The 12,642-nt window shown below is 31.3% G+C and overlaps 1 protein-coding gene across 2 annotated transcripts; it reads right to left on the minus strand.

The window, feature by feature from the left end:
• Window positions 1-631: 631 nt before the first annotated feature.
• Window positions 632-3,622, minus strand: LOC102589895 (superoxide dismutase [Fe] 3, chloroplastic). 2 transcript variants are annotated; one of them, XM_006350307.2, is made up of 8 exons: window positions 3,416-3,622; window positions 3,273-3,335; window positions 3,020-3,211; window positions 2,316-2,487; window positions 1,574-1,647; window positions 1,436-1,462; window positions 1,275-1,298; window positions 632-1,191 (listed from the first exon to the last, which is right to left on the minus strand). In XM_006350307.2, the coding sequence occupies exons 1-8, from the start codon at window positions 3,512-3,514 to the stop codon at window positions 1,066-1,068; spliced, it is 777 nt and encodes a 258-aa protein (XP_006350369.1). In that variant the 5' UTR covers window positions 3,515-3,622; the 3' UTR covers window positions 632-1,065. The 2 variants fall into 2 exon arrangements, with proteins under 2 accessions (XP_006350369.1, XP_015165516.1); XM_015310030.1 differs by having other exon boundaries at window positions 3,419-3,603.
• Between the last annotated feature and the right edge of the window lie 9,020 nt (window positions 3,623-12,642).

Consider the following 12,642-nt stretch of genomic DNA (forward strand, 5'->3'; position numbering starts at 1 on the left):
ATTTAATATATTTATCTCTATTTTATTTTTAACAAATGAATATTATGAATTATCAAAACAATAAATAAAATAAATTACGAATTTAGGACATTACTATTTTTCTATTGAAGAATTGGAGAAATAATGCGCAAAAGAGATAATAAATTACTAATTTTAGGATATTATTATTTTTAATGTGTAATGAAGTATATTTAAAATTTGAAATGTTACAAAGTACTCTACATAGAGGGGGTTAAATAGAAGGTGGGGTTGAGGAGTGAGAAGAGAAAGGGAAAAGTTATAAAGATATGGACTCACAATATAATTTTTTATCTATTATAATAATAATCTCTCATACAACTATGACATGGTATGGTGTGCCTTAACCACCTTAAATTTTTTCCGAAAAGTGATAAATGTATACAATTTTATCATCGTGTGTTTATTCTACACATAATATACTCTATCCCTTTCAATGATGTGCCTCAACTTCAGCCTTGTTTTGAGACCTTAGTAAGGTGTTGGAAGAGGCATCATTGTTGATCTGAAGATGTAATATTGAAAATGCAGCAGTTGGAGAAATTCAAAGGCGTCTTCCATTTTAAGTGAAACATGAACAGCCATATCTTCTTTTTTGGAAATAAAAGTGTCGTTTCATCAACCCTTGCGAAAATACATAAATGACTTTCCTGATCAAATGGAGCGCCACATCATGCGGCATACATATTCATAGATTGCTTGCTAATCAGTCGCCTACACCTCTATTTCAAACTAGAAGCAAGCACTTGGGCAAAAACAAAGCAGTAATCTGTTTGTTGTGATCCACAAAAGAAATCTACCATGTGTTTCCATTACACATTACTATACCCCTAAGTACATGTGCATATAATAAGCTCAGTATGGCTTGTTTCAAAACAATGAACGAAGCAGCAAATGCACAAGGTTTTAGTACTAACACGCATACCTATTCTTCACCACAGATAAGCTGATTAATAAAGGCAGGGATTCTGCAGTGGAACACAAGCTTTTCTACTAAACTAGCTGCTCTTCTTGCACACAGAAACAACTGATGATTAAAGGAAAATGTCATGCAACAGGAATTTTCGGTTCCCCTAAATTTACAAAGGCCTGTGCTCGAGCCATGCGTCCCAATGCCGCATCCCAAGAGACAAGATGATTCATAAACACATTAACATAGTTTGCTTTATCATTCTGTGAAAACAGAGGAAACAAAGACACGCATTAGAAAAAATCTCTGTGCAGAAAGAAAGCACGAGGGAAGAACTGTGGGTTACCTTGTAATCCAGATAATAAGCATGCTGCAAAATAGGAAGAACAAGTATTAATGAATATCTTTACTCAATAAAAAATTGTATTAGCACGGGAGTGCAAATGCTAAAAGGTTTGTGAAAGGGTACATGGGGAAACAAGGGCAAAATACTGCCTACGAACTCACCTCCCACAAGTCCAAACCGATCAGCGGCTGCAGAATCAAATAGATACCAAATGAAAATGCAAGTACTGGGTAATCAAGAAAATGTAATTTCTAAGAAAGTGTTACAAATTACAGAACATTAGCAGAAAGAATCCTCACGATATCATTCCACACAAGAGGATTGACAGCATTTGATGTTTTAATAATTGCAAGACGCTTCTCCTCTCTGCTCACTGAAATAATCAAATTGAAGGTGTTACTAAAGAACCTTGAAGGAGATGCATGGACTGTTCAAATGTGGTCGATAATGGCTATAAAACATCCCAAAAGATGAATCAGGAGGTTCATGCGATGAAAACTTCAGGGATCTAGAGGAATATTCAATATTTAAAGGTTGCAAAAAATGAGCATGTATAGACGCCGGTTGATGACTAGAAATAACAATTTTGCTAAACTTTTAATCTACCAAATTGTCATGATTATACGAGAATTGAGTCGATACACAAGATGAAGTCCAGAACTTCATTCTGAACTTGGTCTTTACACACTCTGTACAAGAGACTGAGGCCAAAATCTAAGGTTGATCTCTCTCATTTTTTAACTGTCAAACATACTGAATTAAAATTAATGACGGGAACAGGAAATTTAATGTACGAGTTTGAGAAACAAAAAGCACAAGTTATCCTTATGAAATGGTTTAGTTATACGACTGACCACAAGCTGTTCCTCAATGAAGTTGCTTATTGATTTGGTTTGGAGAAAAACATATACAAGGAGAAGTGAAACAACGAGTACAGAAGCACAACAATTCTAGTTCCCAAAATACTACAGCTTTTTCATATACAAGCAAGTAAACAAGCATAAAACAGATATAGAAGATTGGCTATATTTAGCAACTTACAGACGAGCCAAATCCACCCAGAGCCAAATAATGTGAGAGCTGCTTCAATAAACTTGTCCTTAAAGATGGTAAATGAACCAAAATCCTTGTCAATCTGCTGAAGGAGTCCCAATTTAGGTATGTCACCACCTCCCGGTTGCATGGATTCCCAGAAGAAATCATGATTCCATACCTGGGATAAGAAGATCCATAAGTATTGTCCTTGTTAGAATTCGGTTCATAGAAACTAGGAAAATGAGAAGCTCAACTTCTTTTTTATTGGAAAAATTCAAAAAACTAAAAGAGAAAAACTGAATAACATAATATTTTGGGAAATCAGAGATATGAATTTGATAAAAATTGAATGGTTCTTTATCAAAATCCAGCTCACAATATTTCCATTTTATACGCCACTTGTTATTGGTAGCACATAATAGTGAAGTTTAACTATGTAAATACAAATCCAAAAAATTATTCCTATGTCTGAAATATGGCTAAGCCCCTCAGTCACCTACTTGGAATATCTCCACCAACATATAGATGATTAAGAGATTGACAAGACATGTGCTGATTTGAAGCACTTAGAGGAAGAGAAGCATACGAATGTTTTAGCTGAATTTAGGACAAATGGAAAATCTTACTAACTATACTGTTATGAAATTTAAATACCACAAAGGCATAACTTGGAGATTCATAAACAATGTAATAGAAGAATGGTGTATTACCTGGGCAGCATCAGAGAATTCAGGTAATGGATTTCCATTGTTGTATGTTAGTTTGATAAGTTCGTCCATGGTGCATCCATAAAATATGTCATTCTTTTCAATTTGTTTGTTAAGAGATTCAACATAACCACGATGATGGTCTCCCCAATGTATCTCAACCATACTTTGGCTCATATATGGTTCTAGTGCATCCTACAAAAACAACAGGGGTCAGTCACCATATTATGTTTGACAAACAAAAGAAAACACTTACGAGCTTATAAGGTGGGGTTTTAAGGCCATAATAAGCAGAAACGCTTCTCTTCTGCCTCAAACCCTGCAATGTAAACACAAACCAGAATTAATAATTAGTAATACATAAACAGAAGAGCACGCTGTAGAGTCCAAAACACCTACAACATTTGATATTCTACACGGTACATTGAATTGCCTCCACAAATCACTAGTCACCGACGAACTTGAAGTGGAAAGACGATTACAACAGCACCAACTCATTTCTTTACAATTTCCCCTTATCCAACTTAGGTTAGGTTAGGTTAGGTTACGCCCCCAAATATTCAGTTTCTCTTTACTCACTCCTCCCCATACCAATTTCTATTATACTCCCTCCCTCCTCTTTTCCGAGTCAAAATAATTTTAAGTCCCAAATTATTTGGTCACTTACTAAATTTATTTCTATTTTATCTCTATAGTTAATACTCCATCATAATGCTTAATTTTCCATAATTTCTCTTTGAAATCTTAAACAAAATTAAAGTTCTTAGAATTTATTTTTCCAAAGAGTTCATTAAATATTTAAAGGAAAATGGTCAAAAATACCCCTCAACTTTAGTTTATTACCCTTGCCGTTAAAACAAAGTTATTTATACCCTCGTCGTTACCAATTTCATCATTTCTATTCCTCAATTGACGAAAATTTCCAAATTGACCCAAATTTTTAAAAAAGACCCATTCCTCATTTTAAACCCAATGCCCCGACCCTCTAACGCATAACCCGTATATCCCACTGATTTCAACCCCATTATTCAATCCTACAAAATATATCTCTTTCACGGCAAGAGAAAAGTAATTGATGATGGGTGCTTGAACAAAAAGTCGAAAAAGAATCATGCTCTGTTTTGCGATCAATCTAGAGAGTCAAAAGAAAATTTTGTTGGTGAAATTGAATTCGAAATTAGAGGCGGATGTGGAGAAAAGGATTGAGGTCTTGAATATGGTGAATAATGGGCATTAGGTTATTGGTGATGTTCAGGGGCGGATCTACGTTCAACGAAGGGGGTTCCTTCGTCGAAAAATTACACTATATATATAAGATTAAATTTTGAATATATGTGTATATATATACTATTGAACCCCCTGAACATACACCAAAGGCGTAGCTCAGTGGCGTTGGGGGTTCAGGAATTTGCTCTACTGCACGCGAGGTCGCGTGTTCGAATTCTGGCAGAGGCATTTTGTTTTATCAGCTTATTTCAGGCGTTTTATTTTTTTAAAATAAATAATAATGCAATTAGAAAATGATGTTTAGTTCCAAAAAATTAAACGCTGATTGGGAATTTAGGATTTATTAGTTTATTCCCAAATTATAAAGTCAAATATTTAAAAATCCATTTCTTCTTGATTCGACTGTTTAATTCGACCCGTTTATATCCGATTCGACCCGTTTATTTGTGGATATTATTTACGTGATTAATTTTTTTTGAACCCCTTGATGAAAATCCTCCCTCCGTCACTGGTGATGTTGCAGGTTCAATTTCAAGTGGAAGAGAAATTCTCCAACTTTTCTGAGCTTTTTATCTTCACTCGAAAATGCAAGGTCCGTCAAATCCAAATTCCATTAAGTTGCCGACGAAGACGTCGTTTTCAGCTGCATTCCGTACATCGCACCACTGACGAGCTCACTCGGAGGTGAATTTTCGGTTGTCGGAGGATCTAGATCTGGCGTCCGACCCATCAGATTTTGAATTATGGGGAAGTAATGTTGCAATCAATGGTGATCAACTGACAACTTCAACGGGAAAGGAAGTTTTTGGGGCTAATCAAGAAAAGTGTAATTCAGATTCCGAGTTCTGGGGAGTGTTGAAATTAATGGTGATGCTATGGTGGCTGAGTTCTGGGGGAGTTTTAGTACATTGGTGAATCAACAAACACTTACTAATGATTCTTTCATGGCTCTCAAGCCTAACTATGATTATTCCATTCCATTTTCCACCGGTTCTTTCTAGGTTTTTTGAGGAAGAGGAGAGGGTGGAGTACATGTACATGTATTCATGATTTTTTTAATTTTTTTTTTGGTAATTTAGCTGCTCTATCAAAATTGTTTATTGACAGGGTTGGTATGGGTTATGCGTTAGAGGGTCGGGGCAGTGGGTTTAAAATGAGAAATGAGTCTTTTTTTAAAATTTGGGTTAATTTGAGTCAACTTGGGGATTTCCGTCAATTGAGAGGTATAAACGATGAAATTAGTAACGGCGAGGGTATAAATAGCTTTGTTTTAACGGCAGAGGTATAGTCAACTAATAAACTAAAATTAAGGGGTATTTTTGACCCTTTACCCAATATTTAATTACTCTTTTGTACTCTTGCTCTCACCCACTTTGAAGTACTTATACCTTTTGTATGTTCTATGTTAGAGAAAATGATCAAAATAGTCCTTAATATATAGGGAGTACTTTATTTTTGTCCTTAATATATTTTACATAATTTATATAGTCCTTAATGTATTATAAAAAGTATTCAATTTGGTCATTTGCCCTAAATATAACAGATCTCACAGTTAAATTTAACGGCAGGCCCACTAAACAAACCAAAACTTTCCCTTTCTCCTTCATTAGTCGTGTGAAAAGTTTGACCCAATTTTCCCCTTCTCCTTCTTCTCCGATGACCACATCGGTCTAGGTCACCGACTCACCGACGCTCGTCCACCAACCAGCCGCTGCTCTCCACTTCTGTCCCTCCTCCACCACCCTTCTGTTCCCACTGTTTTAGCCTTAGTTCAAAGTTAAGATTTCTAAAAAAAATAATTTATTGTTAACTTAGAAAATTATTTTATTTTTTTACACTGTTAATATTATTATAAGATTTAATCATATTGTTAGATTTGTTAATGTCCATAGTGAGGGTCAATGGTATATATCTGATGGTCACAATATTTTTTTTTTAACTGCTCATGTGTTTGAGACAACATTTTTCAGCACTAAAACTTGTTATATGAGGCTAATGAAGTATCAACTGAGCAAATTTTATGTTGGAGGCATTTGTAAAAATCAATTCACAACTTATATAAAATATAAGATGAACTCGATCCTTAAATATTTATCAAAAGAAAAATTTAACTATCTAAACCATACTTTTGAGAAGTAATATTTTTAAAAGTGGAAGAGGGAATTCCTCCTATGGCTGAGGCAAAAACACCCACAAGCTCTTCAAAACAGAGCTTTTGACGGGAGGACTAGAGAATGAAGGAGAAAGGGAAATGTTTTGGGTGGTTTTTATTTTTCAGTGGGGTCCAACGTTAAACTTAACTCATATCCATGTTATATTTAGGGCAAATGATCAAATTGAGTACTTTTTATTAGGGGTGTTCACGGGTTGGTTTGGATCGGTTATTGGTCAAAATCAAAACCAAATCAACTTAATCGGTTTTAAAATTATCAAAACCAAACCAAACCAAATATAATATACATTTATCAGTTTGGTGATTATCGGTTTCGGTTTCGGTTTGGTTTGGTTATTCAGTTATTAACCATACACAAAAATAAAAGAAACAATTCATTTAAAATGTGAAAAAAGTGACAGCAATCCATTCAAAACGAAAAATAGTTAGAATGATTGACATTACGAAACTTTCGATCATTGAATTTGCTATGAATAAAGCTTCAAAGTTCACTACTTTTGCCCTAGAAGGAAGAGACATTGACATTTTCAATCCCACAAAAAATTGTAATAGACACTCATATACATAAAATCAATAAGATAAATGTTCTTCATTTTTACTTTCATAAGTAAATTATAAATAAAATTTTGATGAATAGATATATAAGATTTTTAAAATTGTTTATAAAATAGTATATTATGTATGTATAATAATAAAATTTATGTATATTATTTATCGACCCAAATAAAATCGGTTTTATTTTATCGGTTTGGTTTGGTTTTTCGGTTTGGATCGGTTTTTATCCAAACCGTGAACACCCCTACTTTTTATGATACATTAAGGACTATATAGATCATGTGAAATATATTAAAGATCAAAACAAAGTAATCCATATACATTAAGGACCATTTTAATCATTTTCTTTTCTATATTATCATAAATTATCTTGATATCCATCAATAAGAATAAATGATAAATTAGTTAAATTAATTATTTTATTTATGATTTCTTAATTATTGTGTAAAATGACAAGTTATCAGTTATTTTAGCGAAGGGGGGAAGAAAATTTATGTGTGAAATTTCAATTTTTTTTTAAGAAAAAAGTAAAGTTATTAAATTTCAAAATTTGAAAGAGAAAGTAGCATTCTGTTTTGGAAATGAACAATTTTAAATTTTACAAATCTCTTTTTGCTTTATTTCCACTCATCTTCCTCGTAGTTTTATATTATAATAGTTTCACAGCAGGTGCGTTGCACGTGTGTATCGAATATATAGTATATGATGTTGTAAAATATAATTAATATTACTAAATTAAAGCTTTTTAGTAAATAATTATAGCTGAACGAACATAGCACAAGTGTTTTTAAATTATTAATATATATTGTCATAGAATTACTTGTATTTTGAGATCAAAATGACCAGATATTATTAAAACATTTCAAAGTACATTAAAAGTTTAAATATGATAGAAAAAGACATTTCTTTAATGATATTATTTCTTACTTCACTCAATTTTGTAAACAAATCTAACCAACAAAATAAAATAAAATGTCCATTCAAAAAATGTCATCAATAGCCTTTCCTCTTGAGGTTATGAACATAAATGATGTACATCATTTAAGTACAAATTTTGTCTTAAATATTCATACTTGAAATTTAGTATGTGCATGACACTAATAAAGATTACCATAAAAAAAAAAATAACCATAAGTGTTTCAATATTTTATCTTTTATGTAACATATCTTTTACAAAATATTATTACTCAATTAATATTTGAGTAAGACTATCATAGAGAGGTAATTTTACCAAAAAAAGTGTACTTGGTTGTTATCATGAATGATGATTATATATACTTCAGTAGAATAATTTAATTTTAATATATGAATAACATCACTTATGGTAAAAAATATTTCATTTAATTAAGTTTCTGTCTTATCATTGTGGAATTGTAGTCTTCTCCTTTTTTTTGCCGCATACATAGTATCTTATAGAAGTTGTATCATGATATAAACTATTTAAATTTTTCAATAATAAAATTTAAAGTATTATTTATAGAATCATTAATTTAATTTAAGATCATTTTATGATCAATCGCTTATTTTCTTATCTATTTATATATAGCTAGTAAGGAGTGTATCTTGTGACATAAAGAAAAATTATATGGAACAATACATAGTCAATGAAGAAGGAAGATGAAAATATATGTTCATACTATATTCACTCTAGCGTTCCATTTGATTTAAATCTCTTGCCACCAACACTTTACTTTCTCCGTTCATTTTTACATACATATCTATTAAAAATAATTATTATCATGACTATGTTATCATATTATAAGTAAAAGTGAAAATTTATTTTTGAAATAGTGAATTTAACATTAAAATTAATAATTCAATGGATTATGTTGATACCCATTGTTTTAGAAAAATTAGGAAGAAACTCCTTCATTTGAGGGAAAAGAATAATAAAACAAAAAAAACAAAGAAGAAATATCCTCTTTTTTTTTTTTAAATTTACAAAGAAGAAATATCTTACTTAAATCATATGCCTTTTTTCATATCTGTTTAATATTATTGTCTCTTCCATAACTTTTCGTCACTGTTAACTCATGAAAATGGTAAGAAAAAATACGATTGTGATTTGATGAATGATTTGCTACAATTTTTTCACCAACTCTTTCTTATGAGTACCTCGAATTTCGTTGAATTTCGAACTTAATCAATTTTTGCAAATTGCAATTGAGATTTTTTAAGAAGAAGAAGAAGAGTAGAAAACTTAAAGAAATTGTAGTTTAAAAGTGTGAGGAAACCCCTCTATTTATAGCTACCAAATAGTAGTATGAATATGTGTTAATTGTGCCTTATCTGAAAAGTCAAAACCTTTCAAAAAAATCACTGCTTATCAGAAAAGTCACAACCCTCTAAAAAAGACACAACTCATCAGAAAAGGCACAATCCTTTATAAAAGTTACAATCTTTCAAAAAAATCGCAACCCGTCAAAAAAGTCACAATCCTTTGGAAAAGTCACAACTCATTGAAAAAGTCACAATCCTTTAATTTGAAAAGGTATCTATTTTCAATATAATTAAATTAATTAAATTAATAAATAAAATAAATTGAGTATTTTTAATTGAGGCTATTATAGTAATTCAACATTCAAGTCTGACAGTTCATGTTTTTAAGGTAGTATATATATATATATAGATCGATATAGATTTACCTCTCTCTACAATAATTCTTTTAATATATTTATTATTAATATAAAAATTTATGCCTTGACCAAACTGCCCCTTTTAATGCACTCTTTTTATTTATTTATTTTGTTGATATTCTTCAAATTCTATTTATTGTCAAAAAATTTCTATAAAATTACGTTGTCGTCTACCTATTTTAGTTGCTTGACTCATTTATCTAACTTATGTTTTCTATCAGCAGTCCACTACAGAATTGTAAATCTTAATTTTATGGGTACTAAACTTAAATCTTGATTTCTTTATTAGAAAAAAATTGTAGAAATTTGAAGTTTGAATTGGTTTAATATAATAGAATTAAGGATTTTGGAGTTTGATTACTTGAAAATATTGAGTTCAAGTTTTATTATTTAAAAATATTGAGTTTTATAGAATACCACAAAATTAAAGATGAGATTCAGATAATACGAACAGAGAATCAAACTTATTATTGGGAAATATTTTTGCAGATTAAAAGAACCCTAATGCAGTTCTTCTATTCAAAGACTTCATTATCTATTTCTTCTGAAAATAATCACAGAGTATTAATATATGTTTAAATCTGCAAACCTGACTTTGGGAATATTTTAAATTTGCAAACCTGACTTTGGAAATACTAACAATGCCGAAGGATGAAAATTATTTAATAAGAAATTTACACATTTAATTAAATAAACTAGTAGTATCTTAAAATGGGGCAAAATAGTTCGATCATAACCTTTTTACTAGTAATAGATAAATTATAAGAATTGTCCCCTAAAAAAGTTAAACGAGAGAGGTAAATGTAATATATATCAAACACCAAAAGGGAGGTGAGTGAAATGGAATAATGCCCGGAGGGAGGTTTATGAAATTATTCCTATAAAATATCATTTAAAATAAATTGTGTGATTATAAACTATTTTATTAAAAAAATTATTTGATTATAAATTATTTTATTAAGGCTAAAAGAGAAATTTAAAATTATAGAAACATAATATTACTTTTGGACGGATTAAAAAATGAAATGTGTCATGTTGCTCTCAAATACACACACAAGTGTACGTGGTCACCAACTAATATAGTGACTCAAGACTCGAATTTACTAAATTAAACTAATGTCAATTAATTATTACACCAATAAACTTTAAAGTTATTATTTTGGACTAACTAAAAACAGATAATGAATAGTCAATCAAACAAAGAGCATATTTTTATATGATCAATAATATGTATGTTCAGTGGCGGACTCATGATTTTTGCTCAGGGGGTTCAAAGTATAAAGGAGAAGTTCAGATGGTAATGTAAGTGCGCGGTGAGCGTAGTAGTCCCTCGGCATGCTCTTTGTACAAGAACCATAGATATTTCATTGGTTCATAAAAGTAAAGACTAAACTAATCAAAGGTATTGAGGACAAAGATACATTCATAAGAATTTTAGTAAATCGACTATATTACATAAGTTAACTCCTAAAACACGTGAAAATTAAATGATGAAAAAGGGAGCAGGACGGGGAAGAAAGATATTGACCTTATCATGCTAAATTTAACTTACTTTATCATACCGTATTAATCATTTCTTTCTACTTTTATCATGCTCCATCGAGCATTCTTAAAATTTCTTGTGCTTTTTATACTTTAATTTTTACTTTTTAAAAATTTTAAATTAGCATCCATTCAATCACATATTACTATGAAAATCGTCAAGATTCTCTGAAAGTGTGTAAGAATAGAGTTACTAAAATTATAATCCATATTCAGAAGATAAATAAATAGTATCAATTTTTTTAGTTCATATAGTTCAATTTACTAGGTTAGTCATAATTTGTAAAAAAGACAAATAACGAATAAATCAAATACGTGTAACATCTCGCAACTAGAGAGAACTAGAAGGAAGTTTAAAATCTAAAAAAAGTTATTTTTGGAAAGTATAAGGAAATCTGGAGAATTGCAAGTAAGTTAACATTTTGTTTTTGGTCAACTTCAATCGGCTATAACTCCTAGATCAAGATGATTTAGGTGTAGTTCCAGATATGTTTGGAAAGCTCTTGGAACAATCTTTCCAACGCCGCCAAGTTTGCGCGATTCCGAGTTCGTATGAGTGAGTTATTCCCTTTGGAAGTTGAGATGTTGGATTAAGGAAATGTCCAATCAGGAATTTTAAGGGGTATTTTAGTCTTTTCATTACCCTATTATTTTAATCTGTGTTTAGGAGTTTAATATGGGTCAAATTAGATTTTAGTCAGTTTTAGAATTTGGGATTTCACGCTAGGGCTAAGGAGAAAGGAGAGGAGAAAAGAAGAAGGAGAAAATGGAAAATTCATCAAGATCGATCAAGGAAGTTGGTGTTTCGCCAAGGATTTGCTTCTATCAGGTATGTGAGGCTCTCATAACGTTGGGATCGTTCTCCCACATGCCAAACATATTTATTTCAGTTTGGATTCGTCCTAAAAGCATATGAATATTGATGATCTTGATACCTATTCTTGAATTCATATATTGTTCTTGAATTTGACTAAGTTGGGAAGTTTCTGAGTTCGTTACGTTGCATTATAGGGTCATTTCGAGTTAGGTTCTTAGGTACATTTACTAGGTATCTATATCTAAAAGTAATTTGGAAAAAAGAACTGAGTTTGGATGATTTGAGGTTAGAAAACAAAGAAGAAATTTCGTCGGACGAAATAAAAGGGTGGCCGCGCGTCGCACACCTAGTGCCCAGATTTGAACATTTCAGCTTTGCGTTGCGGAGCTGACACGAGGTGTTCTGCCTCAAAAGACGTTTTCGGAACCAAAATTTAATTATGCCTCCGCGTCGCGGACCCACCTTCAAATCTTGAGTTTCGGTATTTTATCATGTTTAGCTATCTAAAATCATTCTGAAATTGATACCTGTCCAATTTTTTTGAAATGTACTAGATCTATATGCTGAATGTGTTGGATCTTCATATGACAAGATAAGGAACCGGTATGATAGCATGACTTAAGCTAAAACTTGAACTGGGTAATTCAATAATTCAATAATGAAACAATGTGCCAAG

Source organism: Solanum tuberosum, unplaced genomic scaffold (genome assembly GCF_000226075.1).
Source record: "Solanum tuberosum cultivar DM 1-3 516 R44 unplaced genomic scaffold, SolTub_3.0 scf00120, whole genome shotgun sequence".
In the NCBI taxonomy this organism is placed as follows: domain Eukaryota; kingdom Viridiplantae; phylum Streptophyta; class Magnoliopsida; order Solanales; family Solanaceae; genus Solanum; species Solanum tuberosum.